This window comes from Doryrhamphus excisus, chromosome 16 (genome assembly GCF_030265055.1).
Source record: "Doryrhamphus excisus isolate RoL2022-K1 chromosome 16, RoL_Dexc_1.0, whole genome shotgun sequence".
Classification (NCBI taxonomy): Eukaryota; Metazoa; Chordata; class Actinopteri; order Syngnathiformes; family Syngnathidae; genus Doryrhamphus; species Doryrhamphus excisus.
The window spans coordinates 2,531,128-2,549,464 of NC_080481.1; the positions used below are offsets into that span (position 1 = coordinate 2,531,128).

The 18,337-nt window shown below is 34.6% G+C and overlaps 1 protein-coding gene across 2 annotated transcripts; it reads right to left on the reverse strand.

The window, feature by feature from the left end:
- Positions 1-437: 437 nt before the first annotated feature.
- On the reverse strand, positions 438-5,309 carry pnpla4 (patatin-like phospholipase domain containing 4). 2 transcript variants are annotated; one of them, XM_058051481.1, is made up of 7 exons: positions 5,052-5,306; positions 4,771-4,886; positions 4,601-4,695; positions 4,405-4,540; positions 3,846-3,911; positions 2,025-2,180; positions 438-1,932 (listed from the first exon to the last, which is right to left on the reverse strand). In XM_058051481.1, the coding sequence occupies exons 2-7, from the start codon at positions 4,795-4,797 to the stop codon at positions 1,801-1,803; spliced, it is 612 nt and encodes a 203-aa protein (XP_057907464.1). In that variant the 5' UTR covers positions 4,798-4,886; positions 5,052-5,306; the 3' UTR covers positions 438-1,800. The 2 variants fall into 2 exon arrangements, with proteins under 2 accessions (XP_057907464.1, XP_057907463.1); XM_058051480.1 differs by having other exon boundaries at positions 4,771-5,309.
- Positions 5,310-18,337: the final 13,028 nt, after the last annotated feature.

The following is an 18,337-nucleotide window of genomic DNA, read 5'->3' on the forward strand; positions in this document are numbered from 1 at the left end:
TAAGATCTATCAGTCTAGAAAAGGTTCCAAAGCCATTTCTAAACTTTTGGGACTCCAGCAAACCACAGTGAGAGCCTTCCCAGGAATGGCCCGCCAACCAGCGGCAACGACTCATCAAAGGGTCACAAAAGACCCCACAATAACTCCCTCGTTTGCATCGGTTAAGGTCAGTGTTCATGACTCCACCATAAGAAAGACAGAGGCCAAAAAATGGCCTGCAGGAAAGAGTTCCAAGACCAAAACCACTGCTGGACAAAAAGAACATTAAGGCTCATCTCCGTTTGGCCGGAAAAAGTTTTGTTCACAAAAAGAACATCATACCAAGAGTAAAATATGGTGGTGGTAGTGTGTGTGTGTGTGTGTGGGGGGGGGGGGGGGGGGGGGGGTGACAGAAAATAACTGAGAAGGACTGCACTATGCTATACTTTATTCCCATATTATAATTTGTCCCCAAACTAATTTTTCAAAAATGATGTTATTTTGCTTTCTTTTTTTCTTTGTAAAGTGTCATTTTTTTTGCCTATTACTTTATTCTTGTTAATATTTTTCTGTTAATATTTTGACTTTATTCTTGTAAAATTACATTTTTTATTAAATTTCAACTTTTTCTGTTAATATTTTGACTTTATTTTTGTAAAATTACGTTTTTTTAAATTATATTTCAACTTTTTCTGTCAATATTTTGACTATCCTTATAAAATTATGTTTTTTTCTTATTATATTTCTACTTTTTCTGTTAATATTTTGACTTTATTCTTGTAAAATTACATTTTTTTAATCATTATATTTAAACCTTTTATCTCAACATTTTGACTTTATTCTTACAAATTTTTTTTTTTCTTATTTCTATTTTTTCTTTTAATATTTTGACTTTATTCTTGTAAAATTAAGTTTTTTTCTTATTATATTTCAACTTTTTCTGTCAATATTTTGACTATCCTTATAAAATTATGTTTTTTCTTATTATATTTCTACTTTTTCTGTTAATATTTTGACTTTATTCTTGTAAAATTACATTTTTTTTAATCATTATATTTAAACCTTTTATCTCAACATTTTGACTTTATTCTTACAAAAAATTTTTTTTTCTTATTTCTATTTTTTCTTTTAATATTTTGACTTTATTCTTGTAAAATTACGTTTTTTTCTTATTATATTTCAACTTTTTCTGTTAATATTTTGATTTTATTGTTGTAAACTTACGTTTTTTCTTATTATAGTTCAAGTTTTTCTGTCAATATTTTGACTTTATTCTTGTAAAATTACGTTTTTTTCTCATTATAGTTCTACTTTTTTCTGTTAATATTTTGACTTTATTCTTGTAAAATTACGTTTTTTCTTATTATAGTTCTACTTTTTTCGGTTAATATTTTGACGTTATTCTTGTAAAATTACGTTTTCTCTTATTATATTTCAACTTTTTTCTGTTAATATTTTGACTTTATTCTTGTAAATTTATTTTTCAAATGGCCCACAAAAATGGCCCGCAAATGGCCCCAGGGTCTTACTGTGAACACCCCTGGGCTAAAGGAATCCAACAAACCAGCGAGCAAGTTACCGGTAAGCAAGTTCACCAAGCTCTCGATCTCATTCCACATCCCTGAAGGCACTTCAGTCTTCACCCTCTCTTGTCACAAACCTTGTGGCTGTCGATGTTATTAATATTCCCTCCTTGGTTTGTGTCTGTCAGTATAAATTAACATTAAAAACATATTTTAAAAGCATTTAAAAACATATTTAGTTATATACCAGTGTGAAATCGTCTAGAAAATACAGTATTTCATTGTGACTCCCACTCAGCTAGCTGGTCCAGCTCTCCCTCTTGAGAAACCTCATGGCATCATCAAAACCTTCCTGACAGAGGGACTCCATGCCAACGGTGGATGGGGGGAACAAAGCCTGGTTCAGACGTTTCAGGTTCTCCACGGAGAACTGGATAAACAACAGAAACGCCCACATTTGACTTCCGTGGTCCATAAAGCAACCTGAAATATGTCACGTATAGGAATGCACCGAGTACCTACCGCTATGTTCATATTGGCCAGCCTCAGTTGGGTTTCAAACTCACGACCCTGATGTGAAGGACACACGTCTTGATGGCTGGCAAACGGGGCCACGGTGATGGTTCGGCCCACAGGAAGGATTGGAAGGCTGTCGGTGAAGCCGCCATCCATCCATTTCTACTGATAAACAGAACAATACTCATAAACGCATACAGGTGAAGCAGGGGAGTCCAAAGTGTGGACCGTGGGCCATTTACAGCCCGCGGTGCACTTGTGAAAATATCATTTAATAACAGTAATTTCATCAGCAGCAATTTTTCCAGAGTAAAAAATTTAAATCTAATTAAATATAATATAATATATATGTATATATATAATATAATATATAAAAAAATATTTCTTTAAAAGTTGTAATATGAAAAACAAATAAACTAAACAAAAAAAGTTAGATATTATTGTAGTTTTATAGTAAAAATATTATGAAAATAAAGTCATAATATTGCGGGAAGAAAATTTTAATAAGTTGAAACAACAACAACAAAATTGGGAAAAAAAGAAATGTATCTTTACGGGAATAAACTAAAAAAGAAAAACGTTGCAATTTTCTGAGAATAAATGAATATTTAGAGATAAAAACAAAATTCAAAGTTGTAATTTTTGGAAAATTAGGTTGAGCAAAAGTTAAAATATTATTGGAATAAAGTCCTAATATTATGAGAAGGACATTTAAGGAAATTCTTTAAGAAGATGGATTAAATATTTAGAAAATTAATTTTAAAAAATGCAAAAATTGAAAATTCTGCAGTAATTTTCCAAAGTAAAGTCAAAATATTATTAAAAGTTGCATTCTAATGAGAAAAAAAGTTGCAATTTTCTGAGAATAAATGAATATTCATTCATTCATTCATTTTCTACCGCTTTTTCCTCACGAGGGTTTAGAGATTAAAAACAAAACTCAACAAAGTTGTAACTTTTGGAAAATTAAGTTGGGCAAAATATATTAAAATAAAATATTATTGGAATAAAGTCATAATATAATATTATGAGAAGAACATTTAAGGAAATTCTTTAAGAAGACGGATTAATATTTGGAAAATTTATTTTTTTAAAAAATGCAAAAATTGATAATTTTTCAAAGTGAAGTCAAAATATTATTAAAAGTTGCATTCCAATGACAAAAAGTCCACATTTTTAAAGAATAATATCATTATATTATGACGTTTTACTAGCACAAAGTTGAAATATTAAAGAAAAATGAGTAATTTTGGAAGTTGTCATAATTTGAAAAAAAAGTTGCAATATTTAGAAAATTTTGTTGTGGGAAAAGTTACAATATTATGGATTAAAGTAAAAATATTCTGGGAATAAAGTCAGAATATTATGAGATAAAAATGTGCAAATATAATTTAAGAAGAAAAATTTAATATGTATAATATAATTTTGTTATTTAATATAATTTTGAAGTTGTAATAATTTGGGGGAAAAAGTTGCAATATTTGGAAAATTTTGTTGTGGGAAAAGTTACAATATTATGGATTAAAGTAAAAATATTCTGGGAATTAAGTCAGAATATTATGAGATGAAAATGTCCAAAAATAATTTAAGAAAAAAGATTAAATATGTATAATATAATTTTGTTATTTAATATAATTTTGAAGTTGTAATAATTTTGGAAAAAAAGTTGCAATATTTGGAAAATTTTGTTGGGAAAAGTTACTAAAATATTATGGGAATAAAGTCAGAATATTATGAGATGAAAATGTGCAAATATAATTTAAGAATAAAAATTAAATATGTATAATATAATATCAAGTGTTTCAGCTGTGAAGAGGTAGCTGGTACCTGTCCTCGGAATTCCACGGGTTGAAATCCAGCATAGATTGGCACAAAGCTGCTGGCCAGGAGAGCCTTGGGGGAGGTAGGAACAGAGGTTCGCAATTATTTTCCGTTTTTGCGCCCGTTTTTTTACACCTTAAACCCGATTGCTAACAACTAGCAATCATACAACAGGAAACAAGGAAGCAGTCCTGCACAAAGGAGATTGATTCACAATTGTCTATAGCCAATCAGATGGCAGAACACAATGGGTGGGTTCTCCCTTAGCCAATCAGGAACGGTCTTCAACTCTCACATGAATATATACCACCCTCTACTGGTAGGTAATAATAAATCACATGCAACAGAGTGTTAACATATCACTCCAATACACCACAAGGATGCAGAATAGCTGTTTATATGCTGTTAAAAAAACATGCAAAATTGCAAATTCAGCAAAATAGCGAATCTGTAGCAAGGGAAGATTATATGCAAAATATTATAAAAAAAAATATATGCAAAATGTTAGTCACATGACAAACATTCATCACAGTGTTTTGTCAGGAAATTGCACATGTGTGTCTACCCTGATGAGGTCCTCTCTGGAGTTAAACTGGGACACGATGTGATTCTTCCCGCTTCCGAAATGCGTCAACGAGACGTGGAGGCGATCAGATGCCAGGATGTGGGCATCAGTCGGAAGCATCTCTTCAATCCCTTCCCTGAACGGAAGCAGATATTTTTACATGAACATTTTTACGTCCCGTTTGAGGCGTTCTTACCGCAGCTTTAGCATGATGCTGTAGCCCGGTGTGAGCGCCCCAAATCTCTGTTTTCGCACATCCTCAGCAAAATCATACGTAAATTCTTTGCAGTGCTGAAGGAGAAAAATTTAATGTTAACAAAGCATCAAATGATTGGAAAAACTGAGAAATAATAGAAAAGTGTTTACTTTGATCTTGTCAGGAGCAGTAATCATCACAGCAGCAACCAGGGCCCCAGCTGAGGCCCCCGCACAGGCTCTGAGGGACCCCAGCAGCTTGCCCCCATGACGGAGGAAGGCCCCCACTGCTCCCAAGTGGTAGATGCCCAAAAAGCCACAAGCAGCGAAGGACAAATTCACCACTGTCATAGTAAAGGACTCGAAACACTCGTCAATACACAAACGTCATAATTATTGTAACTGTATTTAACTGTGTATTTTTTTAAAGCGTAACTAAAGTTATTACTTACACGGAAGCGTACAACTATATGTACACGCGACTTTATTTTCATAAACTAGCTTGCGCTTTACGGCAAACAAAACAACGCTTTATGGCACCAAACGTGACGTCACACTGTCGTGACTCCACAAGGGGCTTGTGGCATACGGCCAGATGCTAGAAAAGTTAAGCTATAAATCGAAGCACTAACAGAATAATAGGCCCACTAAAAGCGGATACATTCGATTTATTATGTTTAGTAAAGAAACAAATTATTAAAACGTATCAGAAGACGTATCAGACTGTCACGTCGCCGTCCAACTCACCACGACAATGCAGCCGGAAACACGTGTAACTCCGGTTAGGCTTTTCAAAACAAAACACTCGTCACCAAACAAATAGCTTATTTTTAGTTTTTTTTAAAACATTTTATTACAAACTTCAATATAAACAGAATTACAGGAACATATAAGTGCAATTATACAGAACAATATCAACATAAATAAGAAAAAGTAAACAAAGAAAGGAATGTGCGAGGGATATTGCTTGAAAATAAGAACAACAAAAAATAAAAACCTACACCTACAGTGTGCAAACTGTGATTTTTTTTAATTTTTATTGTTTATTGTTGTTAAATTATCTTTTCTTGACTTATGTACAGATTTTTATGTTGAAATATAGGTATTTATATTGTATTTTAGAATATTTTTGTAGTTATTTGTGACTTTTGTGAATGGAAAGTTACAAATTCTGTTGTAGTTTTTACTTTATTCTTGTAATTTTTGGGGGGGGGGGAGTACCTGGAGAAAACCCACGCATGCACGGGGAGAACATGCAAACTCCACACAGAGATGGCCGATGGCGGACTCCAACTCGGGTCTTCAAGCTGTGTGGCCTGCGCGCTAACCACTCGTCCTCCGGGATAGACAATCACCTACAGTGTGAAAACTGTGATTTTTTAATTTTTTATTTTTTATTTTTTATTTTTTATTTTTTATTTTTTATTTTTTATTTTTTATTTTTTATTTTTTATTTTATTTTATTTTTTTATTATTTTTTTTATTTTTTATTTTTTTTATTTATTTTTTTTTAATTTTTTTTTTTTTATTGTTGTTGTTAAATTATCTTTAACTGACTAAATGGTTATTTACATATAAAGCAACTGTTTTTGTGTTGTTTATGTTGTGGCATAGATATGAAAGTTTTGCTTAATATATGTGGCAAAATGTGTGTTTTATCTTTTCACTAAAAGTCTTTTTAATCCCTTTTTTGTGGAGAACTGATATTTTGCTGAAACTTACTTATGTTTGACTGCTGATCACTAAAGAATTGAAAAGGTAAAAACGTTTTTTTTTTTTATGGAAGATGACTTTATAGCCTTAAAAACACAATATGCCTGTAAATTATGTCCTGGAATGCAACATGACTTGTGAAAGTGAAAGTGTTGTGTTGAGTGTGCAACATCCCCACTGTATTCAATTAGCTCTCACTGCTACATTATGTACTGTACTGTATATGCACTTTGGGTTTAAGGCCGTTCCTAATGAATGCTGCCGCTAATTATTCACGCCTCCCAGGTCAGCATTTCCGGGTCAGCTGAGATCAGCGTAATTAGAGGGAGGACATCTCACTCTGACCAGGGGCCTAAACAAGACGCTGTCGTGGTTCACATGCACAGGGACGTGTCTTGATGTCTTATGTGCTATTGATTTTTTTTTTTTTTTTTACACACTGCCCTCTGCAGAGTATTGGAATTGAACATAGAGAGTACCAGGGGTATTTCTTTATAATCCTAGTGTATCCAGTTCAAATTAACAAAGGGCATGACGTCTGCCGCTTGAGAGAGTTGGCTGCCTGTGGCAGCGTAGTTGCCTCGTGTATAAAAGCAGTGGTGTGAAACACTGTTTGTCTTTTCCTGATTTCTTTTTTGTTGTTGCATGTTGTCACACTTAAATATTTCAGATCATCAAATTACAACACAATGAGACTTTTTAGAAAAAACAACAACAAACAAATCAAATAATATCTAATAAATCTAAGCAACACATTTTTGTCCTGCTTTAGGCTTTGTGCCCTGTTGATAAAAATCCTGTTGTGAAAAATGGTAATGGTTTAATTTCATTTGAACATGCATCAGATTACAATTGAATGCATCCCATAATCAGTTCCCAGTTCCACATGTCCAAAAGGAGTAGGAAGAAGCAAAGCTTAATAAATCCTACCCCTCCATCTGGTACTTTTACAATCAGTAACTGTTACATTTGTTCGCTTCCTGCATTATTTTATTTTATTTTATTTTATTTTATTTTATTTTATTTTATTTTATTTTATTTTATTTTATTTTATTTTATTTTATTTTATTTTATTTTATTTTATTTTATTTTATTTTAGTTTATTTTAGTTTAGTTTAGTTTAGTTTAGTTTAGTCATTTGATCACTTCCTTTCCGTAATACAGTTTAAGGTTGTTTTTTTTGTTTGTTTTTTGTTTTTTTTAAATTTTGTACAAGGTGATATGACCATCCAATGACATAATGGGTACCATAGTAAGTGCCTTTCTAATATAATTTAAGTTTTTTTAAATTTATTTTATTAAATTTATATTATTTTATTTTTACATTTTATTTTTTTCAATTTTATTTAATTTAATATTTATTTTATTTTTTAAATGTTAAAATTTTAAACGTTTTAAACATTTTAAAATTTTCAAACTTTTTAAAAATTTTAAATTGTTAAACTTTAAAATTTTTTTAAACTTTTTAAAATTTTTAAACTTTTTTAATTTTTTTAATTTTAAAACTTTTAAACTTTTAAAGTTAAATTTTTTAAATTATTATTTTTTTATTTTTTTAATTAAAAAATATTTTATTTTTTTTATTTTTTTAATTAAAAAATATATTTTTTTTATTTTTATTTAAAAAAATAATTTTAAATTTTTTAATTTTTTTTTTTTAACTTTAAAAAAAATGTTGTCAAGTACCGAAGTACGAGTTGATATGAGCATCCAATGCAATAATGGGTACCATAGTAAGTGTCAATATAGTGATATATATAGCACATCATGACTGGTTCAAGACTCTTCATCCTTGTATTTAGCAAACATCAACTGCTTGTATTGTTTCTTGAATTGGCTCATCGTTGTGCATTGTTTGACTTCCTTACTCAATCCATTCCATAGTTTGATTCCACATACTGACAAATACAAAAAAAAACATCAGTAAAATTCCAATCATGTCGGCATGTCAGCATTTTTGTTTTTCAAAACAACGACTTTGTAACCGCCAGTAGCAACCCTGCTGTCTTTTCCTGCTGAATACTTTTGCCCCCAAAGCAGAGACGGAGGCGACATTAACAGGCAATTTATTTACAGCAGCAAAAAATAGTCCAAAGTTAGGAAGCGGGGCCCGGAATAAGAAAATAACAAGCACGGTGAAAGTAATAACTAGAACAAAGAATAGAAGCAAAACAAAACAGACGGCGAGGTGAGGTGAAGAAACAGGAAACAGGAAACAGGTGATGATATTTGTTATTGTGAATACAATAGAAGCACAGATTGTCTCCCTGGTTTACTCGGACCGGCATCCCTGCTGGCATCAGCAACCAGACGGGTTCCAGACCGAACCCCCTCATCACACGAGCCGACTCCCAAAGCCACGTCTTACGTGTACGCTATACACGGCATGATGACAGCTTACTGCTAATGGTGACCTCTGGGAGTAGAAACCCCCACCCCCCCCCCCCAAAAAAGAAGATTTGCCTCCCAGGCAATGTTATTGCTTTTGCTGAGTCATGAATAATGGATCGGGTATCGCTGTATAATCCCCGTGCAATGAGGAGCTCCGTCAGCTTGGAAGAAGATGATGAAAACAAAACTCATCGTGTCTGGTTCCATATCGACGTTGGCTGATTGTGTTGCTGTGCAGAAAAACGTGTAAAAAGCACTGCAAATAATAGCTAGGTGCCTTGCTGGTGGGCACTTTGGCAGTAGTCAGGACTCACACTTGCAACTCCTTTGCAGCAGGATGCAATTTATGACAACTTATACGTAGCATAACTAGACACATCGAGACACATCGAGATACGCGGTAAGATTTGACGACCTGCTAAAATGCTAAGATGTTAGCATCAAACTCCAGGTTCGTACTAATGGATTGTGGGTCTGTATTCACATTACCTTACCTTATTTATTTACCTTAATCTGGAACTTGGGGACTCCACTTTGTACACCGCTTGTCCTCGTCCACTTGATTGTGGAGTCCCACAGGGATCAATTCTTTGCCCCATTCTGTTTGATTCGCACTTGATTCTAATTAGTGTAATAATTAGAAAGCATGGCTCTCGCTTATACACGGCAAATTTTGGTCTTTGGAATAAACTCCATGTGAGTTAAAATCAACTCAATTTGAGTGTACATGCGTGACCATCCATTGACTCCACAGGAGAGTTAATATAACTCTGCTTTTGGAGTTAAAATTGAACTCTTCTTGGTGTTAAAATACTACTTCATTCATTCATTCATTTTCTACCGCTTATCCTCACGAGGGTCACAGGGGATGCTGGAGCCTATCCCAACTGAACAAAACATGCAGTTTTTTAATTTTAATTTTAATTTTAATTTTAATTTTAATTTTAATTTTAATTTTAATTTTAATTTTAATTTTAATTTTAATTTTAATTTTAATTTTAATTTTAATTTTAATTTTAATTTTAATTTTAATTTTAATTAATTCTGGAAACAAATTAATTTTAATTTTAATTTTAATTTTAATTTTAATTTTAATTTTAATTTTAATTTTAATTTTAATTTTAATTTTAATTTTAATTTTAATTTTAATTTTAATTTTAATTTTAATTTTAATTAATTCTGGAAACAAATTAATTTTAATTTTAATTTTAATTTTAATTTTAATTTTAATTTTAATTTTAATTTTAATTTTAATTTTAATTTTAATTTTAATTTTAATTTTAATTAATTCTGGAAACATTTTAATTTTAATTTTAATTTTAATTTTAATTTTAATTTTAATTTTAATTTTAATTTTAATTTTAATTTTAATTTTAATTTTAATTTTAATTTTAATTTTAATTAATTCTGGAAACAAATTAATTTTAATTTTAATTTTAATTTTAATTTTAATTTTAATTTTAATTTTAATTTTAATTTTAATTTTAATTTTAATTTTAATTTTAATTTTAATTTTAATTAATTCTGGAAACATTTTAATTTTAATTTTAATTTTAATTTTAATTTTAATTTTAATTTTAATTTTAATTTTAATTTTAATTTTAATTTTAATTTTAATTTTAATTTTAATTTTAATTTTAATTTTAATTTTAATTTTAATTAATTCTGGAAACAAATTAATTTTAATTTTAATTTTAATTTTAATTTTAATTTTAATTTTAATTTTAATTTTAATTTTAATTTTAATTTTAATTTTAATTTTAATTTTAATTTTAATTTTAATTTTAATTTTAATTTTAATTTTAATTTTAATTTTAATATATAGAGAGTAAAATGTGACTCTCGAATGGAGTTTTAATATTAACTCTTAACCGGTGTTAAAAGCCAACACTTAATATAGAGTTAATTTAACACTATTTAGAGTTATTATTATTATTATTATTATTATTATTACACTGAATAATTGAAGTGTGTACAACATTCATTCATTCATTTTCTACCGCTTTTTCCTCACGAGGGTCGCAGGGGGTGCTGGAGCCAAACCCAGCTGTCTTGGGGTGAGAGGCGGGGTACACCCTGGACTGGTGGCCAGCCAATCACAGGGCACATATAGACAAACAACCATTCACACTCACATTCATACCTATGGACAATTTGGAGTCGCTAATTAACCTAGCATGTTTTTGGAATGTGGGAGGAACATGCAAACTCCCCACAGAGATGGCCGAGGGTGGAATTGAACCCTGGTTTCCTAGCTGTGAGGTATGTGCGCTAACCACTCGACTACCGTGCCACCCCTGTGTCCGCTCTTTCACAGTTAAACACAGTCATTTTTTTACGACAGAAATATAAAAAACATTGTAAATGTTGCCAAATGTGGCCCGCAGGACACTAGTTTGAGGCCCCCGCCTTGATATGAAAGTTTAATGTTAGTGCGCCCCCCCGCGCAAGTTTGATATGGATGCTGTATGGTATCATGTACCCAGAAAAAATTATTACGTTTGATTAATGTTCATGTTAAAGGTTAAATAACTGTTAATAGTTATCCTCCCTATCCGTGTGGAAGTGGTAAGTTTTAAGTTATTTAAGTTGAAAGGAAATAACTTGAAGGCTACCGTTTAGATCGCTAGCTCTCTAGTTTGCGAGTTAGCATGTGTCTCAAGACCCTGCAGTTGCGCAATATGTAGTAAATAAAAAGAGTATAAATGTGACTATAGTCGTGTTTTGTCATGTCTACAGGGCTCTAATAATGCTTTGTTCATTTTAATATGAAAAAAATCATTTGTCTACCCACCAACTATATGTGGTTTCTTAAGTTTTTATTATTTGCTGTTTTATTATTATTATTATTATATTTATTTATTTATTACTGATTGATTTTTTTTATTGTTGATTTGTTTTTCATCTTATTTTGTGCAGAAAAATAAAAATTAAAATATTTGAGAACAGTGGAATGTTTTATCAGAGCTTTTCTTGTAGAAAATTGGAACCAAAGCTAAGTTTTTAAAAATTGTTTGTTTTTAATAAATGCGTTTTTTTTTTGTTTTTTTTTGGAAAACCTGATGCGGCCCAGTCTCACCCAGACCGGAGTTCCAGTGGCCCCAAAGTAAATTGAGTTTAGCGGATGCAATAAGAGCTTCTTTTGTGAGCCACATACGGCGGTTAATACAAAAAAAAAAACAGTTACTCACCAACTCCGGGGTTGTGTCAGTTCAGGTCCTTGAACACTCATGAAATTAACTCCAAAAAAATGACACTGCCTGGTAGTAGTCCTTAACACATGTGGTATTCAGGGTTCAAAAATCAACTCCAAAAACTTTAACTCCAGATTTTCCAACTCTAGAAATTTGCTGTGTACTTAGTCCAGAACTCTGCGGTACAGTTTTTAACAGGAACCCCCAAAATTCTTGCTTTTCATTTAATCTTGTCAGACCAGGGGTGGGCAAACTTTTTGACTCGCGGGCCGCTTTGAGTTAACAAAATTGTCTTGGGGGGGCAGAATATACGTATATTTAATACGCACTATTTTACGCTTATAATTCTGACAGTCCGCATTGAATTATTAGTCTAATTTTATCTGTAAAAGTGTCGTACTATCAGTTGTATGTTCTCATGTCACTTTTTTCAGGAGCTTTAAACATCAGACCACAGCAAATTACGAAATTGAATTTTACAGTTTTTTTTCTGAATCATACAGCCGACTTGACTTATGTTGCCAGCTGTTGTATGTTAAAATTTGAAATATTTAGAAGCAGTTGATGTTTGCTAAATAATCACTAATAAATACAATAAATCACTATATTGATTTGATTTATACTGATTACTATGGTACCCATTATCATACTTCGGTACGTGACAAACAAAAAAAACAAAACAAAAAAAAACCTTAAACCATATTAGGAAAGCAGGAAGTGATCAAATTATTATGTCATTGTAGGGTCACATCACCTCGTACTTCGGTACGAGGTACATTATTAAAAAAAAAACAAAAAAAAACTGTATTATGGAAAGCAGGAAGTGAACAAATGTAACAGTTACTGATTGTAAAAGTACCAGATGGAGGGGTAGGATTTAATAAGCTTTGCTTCTTCCTACTCCTTTTGGACATGTGGAACTGGGAACTGATTATGGGATGCACTCAATTGTAATCTGATGCATGTTCAAATGAAATAAAACCATTACCATTACTATGGAAAGCAACTGGCGGGCCGGATTCAAACGCTTAGTGGGCCGCATGTGGCCCCCGGGCCGTAGTTTGCCCACCCCTGTGTCAGACCATAGAGTATTTTCCCAAAGGTCTTCAGGATCATGAAAATGTTTTCTGGCAAAATTGAGACGAGTTTTAATAATCTTTTTTGTTCGGCAGGGGATTTGGTTTTGGAACTTTGCCATGCAAGCCGTTTTTGTGTTTTTCTTCTGGTGGAGTCATGAAGACCGACCTTAACTGAGGCAAGTGAGGCCTGCAGCTGGAGTTCCGAAGATTTAAAAATTGCCAGGGCCGAGTAGGTTTGTATTTTTTTCTCCCTTAATAATAAAAAGTTATTATATTTTAAGTTGTGTTTTCATTGACTGATACTTAAATTTTTTTGATGATCTGAAAAATTGTTGGGTCAAACCCTTTGGAAATGGTCCCAAACGGATCCAGATACAGAACTGAAGCTGGTCACCCCAAGAGTAATGTGTCACATTAACATATGATAAATAGACGTCAAAAGACCGGGTCTGATTCCTATCTTCTTCCGGCGCTCCAACTGAGTCGAGTTATTAATCTCAGATCCTCAATAAAGCCCCGAGGTTGATTGTCGGAAAAGTGAGCTCCTAGACTCTTTTTTTTTTTTTTTTGGACTCTTCTGAAGTCGGAGATTTTAATTATTTACTTCTAAACTTTACTTGAACGTAAGCGTCAAGGAAATGGAAAGGATTTAAAGACATTAAGATAAATATAAGCATGCATCCATTGTCGAGGCAGTTGTCCTTATTCCGGGTTCAACCTCAGTTGACTTCGGGTAACTTCGGGCAAAAGTAGAGTGGGGTGGGAGTGGGTCACCAGTCAATCACCCCAAGTACCAAGTTTTCCATAGTCACATTTTTTTGTTGTATTGACAGGTCCTGCGACTTATACTGTGGAACCTTGGTTAGAGTCCGCCCTGTTTAACATGACTTTTGGTGAATAGGAAACACATTTTGGGGTCTTGGCATTCCAATTCATTCATTCATTTTCTACCGCTTATCGCGGGGGTGTCTTCGGGCGAGAGGCGTGGTGGCCACAGGGCACATATAGACAAACAACCATTCACACTCACATTCATACCTATGGACAATTTGGAGTCGCTAATTAACCTAGCATGTTTTTGGAACGTGGGAGGAAACCGGAGTACCCGGAGAAAACCCACGCATGCACGGGGAGAACATGCAAACTCCACACAGAGATGGAATTGAACCCGCGTCTCCTACCTGTGAGGTCTGTGCACTTAATTTAATTTAATTTCATTCATTCATTCAATCATTTTCTACCGCTTTTCCTCACGAGGGTCGCGGGGGGTGCTGGAGCCTATCCCAGCTGTCTTCGGGCGTAAGGCGGGGTACACCCTAGACTGGTCACCAGCCAATCACAGGGCACACATAGACAAACAACCATTCACACTCACATTCATACCTATGGACAATTTGGAGTCGCTAATTAACCTAGCATGTTTTTTTGGAATGTGGGAGGAAACCGGAGTACCCGGAGAAAACCCACGCATGCACGGGGAGAACATGCAAACTCCACACAGAGATGGAATTGAACCCGCGTCTCCTAGCTGTGAGGTCTGTGCACTTAATTTAATTTTATTTAATTTTATTTAATTTTATTTAATTTTATTTAATTTTATTTAATTTTATTTTGTTTAATTTTGTTTAATTTTGTTTAATTTAATTTTGTTTTGTTTAGTCACGTACCGAAGTAGGAGGTGATATGAGCATCCAATGACATAATGGGTACCATAGTAAGTGTCAATATAGTGATATATATAGCACATCATGACTGGTTCAAGACTCTTCATCCTTGTATTTAGCAAAAAATACGAGAAGCACGTTTATTTTTAGCCGTAAATACCTTATTCACCTCTATGACATGACCTTAACTTATATAGCTACATTGTCCAATTGTAGGAGAATGTGCCAATGAAAAGACCCTGGGCCGCACCTTGAGCACACTCAGGCTACGGCAAGCAAGCCCCGCCCCGCCCCGTCCTCAGAGACGTGGTGGCTCATGTAAAAACAAGCATGCAGCTCGTTATGAATAGGATTTATCCAAAGTGCGTGCTATGCAGAAGCCTCGCATTGTCCTGAATTATTCCTGATAGGCTAAGCACTGTAATCACATTGCTTACAGCCCTTGCTCTAGTGGGCATTGCTCCGAGCTCTTCATGCATTCCAATTCCTCCACAACACATTAATATTGTCCTCCAGGTCTCCTGTGGCGACGGTGGAAATTATACAGTTTTACGAGGAGATCAAAGGCAAGCCACGGAAAATGCAGCATTTATACGGCAAAGAACGTTCACTCTCCATCCCGATTAAAAGTTAATGACGAAAGGCGGCCGTGCCGCGGTTGTTGGGCTTTACTCGTCAAATCTGTGATTCACAGATTATAACGGACGCCGACTCTTTGATCATGTGGGCGCCGGAATCCGAACCTGGCGCTATTCATCACGTCGCTGCAAGTCGATGCACGCAATACAGCACATGAACGGCTGTTCACTTTAAGGCTCAATGGTGAATTCCGAAGTATATCTGACAATTAAAAATCTTGTTGATGCTACACTGGCTTGTCATATGGAAATAGCATGGCGTTCCGAAGGTAAATCTATCATTGTTTCGGAAGTTTAAGGTCAGTATAGCTTCCTTGCCGCCATGATAAATGGCCTGAATATGATGCCGCGGAGTAGGCTTTGACTTTTCTAACCTTTTCATCCTGACGTGAAAGACATTAAAGCGGAAATGTCTTCATTCCGACATCCATTACGCTCTTCCCAGAAGACTTTTAAATACACTTCCATTGACTTGAATTGGCGACTGATGCACCTTGGCCTCCATCTTCTTGCAGAATCGTTTGAGAAATGAGAAATGACATTTTTTTCCACAGTGAAGGTCCGAACCTCATTCTAGCTCATGTGAATATCACTGTAATGAAACCCGTGCATCCCTGAGGAGGGTGGGGGGTGAAGGGGACTGAGAACCACTGCCCTACAATTCTCACCTTGTAGAAATCCTCCCCCCGAGGACTCTTAAGTGGGTTTCGAATAGAGGATAAGGGAATCTTAAAGAACCAAATTATAGAATGAGAACCAGATTGTTTATTCCTGACAACAATACCTAATACAGACGTCCGGGCTTATCTGCAGTCCCTGTATGCCTACAAGTAAGCGGGTCTTATTACAGTCCCTGTATGCCTACAAGTAAGTGGGTCTTATTACAGTCCCTGTATGCCTACAAGTAAGCGTGTCTTATTACAGTCCCTGTATGCCTACAAGTAAGCGGGTCTTATTACTGAGAACCACTGCCCTACAATTCTCACCTTGTAGAAATCCTCCCCCTGAGGACTCTTAAGTGGGTTTCAAATAGAGGATAAGGGACTCTTAAAGAACCAAATTATAGAATGAGAACCAGATTGTTTATTCCTGACAACAATACCTAATACAGACGTCCTGGCTTATCTGCAGTCCCTGTATGCCTACAAGTAAGCGGGTCTTATTACAGTCCCTGTATGCCTACAAGTAAGTGTGTCTTATTACAGTCCCTGTATGCCTACAGGTAAGCGTGTGTTATTACTGAGAACCACTGCCCTACAATTCTCACCTTGTAGAAATCCTCCTCCTGAGGACTCTTAAGTGGGTTTCGAATAGAGGATAAGGAAATCTTAAAGAACGAGAACCAGATTGTTTATTCCTGACAACAATACCTAATACAGACGTCCTGGCTTATCTGCAGTCCCTGTATGCCTACAAGTAAGCGTGTCTTATTACTGAGAACCACTGCCCTACAATTCTCACCTTGTATAAATCCTCCCCGTGAGGACTCTTAAGTGGGTTTCGAATAGAGGATAAGGGACTCTTAAAGAACCAAATTATAGAATGAGAACCAGATTGTTTATTCCTGACAACAATACCTAATACAGACGTCCGGGCTTATCTGCAGTCTCTGTATGCCTACAAGTAAGCGGGTGTTATTATTGAGAACCACTGCCCTACAATTCTCACCTTGTAGAAATACTCCCCCTGAGGACTCTTAAGTGGGTTTCGAATAGAGGATAAGGGAATCTTAAAGAACCAAATCATAGAATGAGAACCAGATTGTTTATTCCTGACAACAATACCTAATACAGACGTCCGGGCTTATCTGCAGTCCCTGTAAGCCTACAAGTAAGCGGGTCTTATTACAGTCCCTGTATGCCTACAAGTAAGCGGGTCTTATTACAGTCCCTGTATGCCTACAAGTAAGAGGGTCTTATTACTGAGAACCACTGTCCTACAATTCTCACCTTGTAGAAATCCTCCCCCTGAGGACTCTTAAGTGGGTTTCGAATAGAGGATAAGGGAATCTTAAAGAACCAAATTATAGAATGAGAACCAGATTGTTTATTCCTGACAACAATACCCAATACAGACGTCTGCAGTCCCTGTATGCCTACAAGTAAGCGGGTCTTATTACAGTCCCTGTATGCCTACAAGTAAGAGGGTCTTATTACTGAGATTACTGTTTTTATCTTTAGCTAGCAAAGTTGAGCAAATACCTTCATCACCTAAATTGCATTTCAAAGAAAACAGCGAAAAAACGTTGTCGTTGCTTTGCTCCATTATGCATACGATCCATCGCCAAGACTCATTTGGACGTCTCATTGGCAATGGATTCTGGAAGAATAAAAATTTTTTTGGTCCGTCCTTTCACTTTTAAATGTTCGGTTTTATGATAGTTCAGTGAGCAGATTAGGAAATCAAAGGATTACCGTAATAACTGAAGTTTTTATGCTAGCAAACTGCCACTCTGCGATAAAAAGGGATGACTTTAGATAACAGGTATGTATATACTATATATGTAAACTGCAATTGGCTGGCAACAGTCCAGTGTGTACCCTACGTCTTGCCTAAATTCGGCTGGGTTAGGCTCCAACCACCGCAACCCTCCTGAGAACTGCGGCATGGATGGATGGACCGTCCATCCTTTAGGACGTTCCTTAGGATGAGATGCTGGCACTGAGCTGAGTGTTCAGGATCTCCAAATATTTAAGAGAGAAGAAGCTCTCCACTTTTCACTGTTGTTTCTTCACGTCACATCTTCAGAAGTTGGAGTCATTATTTTTTATCTCCTGCTTTGACATTCTCTTTGTTTGTGCTGCCTCTGATTGGTCCCATCCCCCACCAGCTCCCCCACCAACTCGCAAATGTTCCCCCTTTACTCATCAAACTGAACTCCATGACTTCCTTTATCTGTACTGCAAAAAAGGAATTTTGGCACATTTTGTCACCCCCTATTGACCCTTATGAATTTTCATCACTGTACGCAAAGTGTGTCCAAAGTGTAGCCCGAGGGCCATTTTGTTGGGCCAATGTTGTTCTGCATTTTATGATTTCACTTCACTTTTCATTTTTAT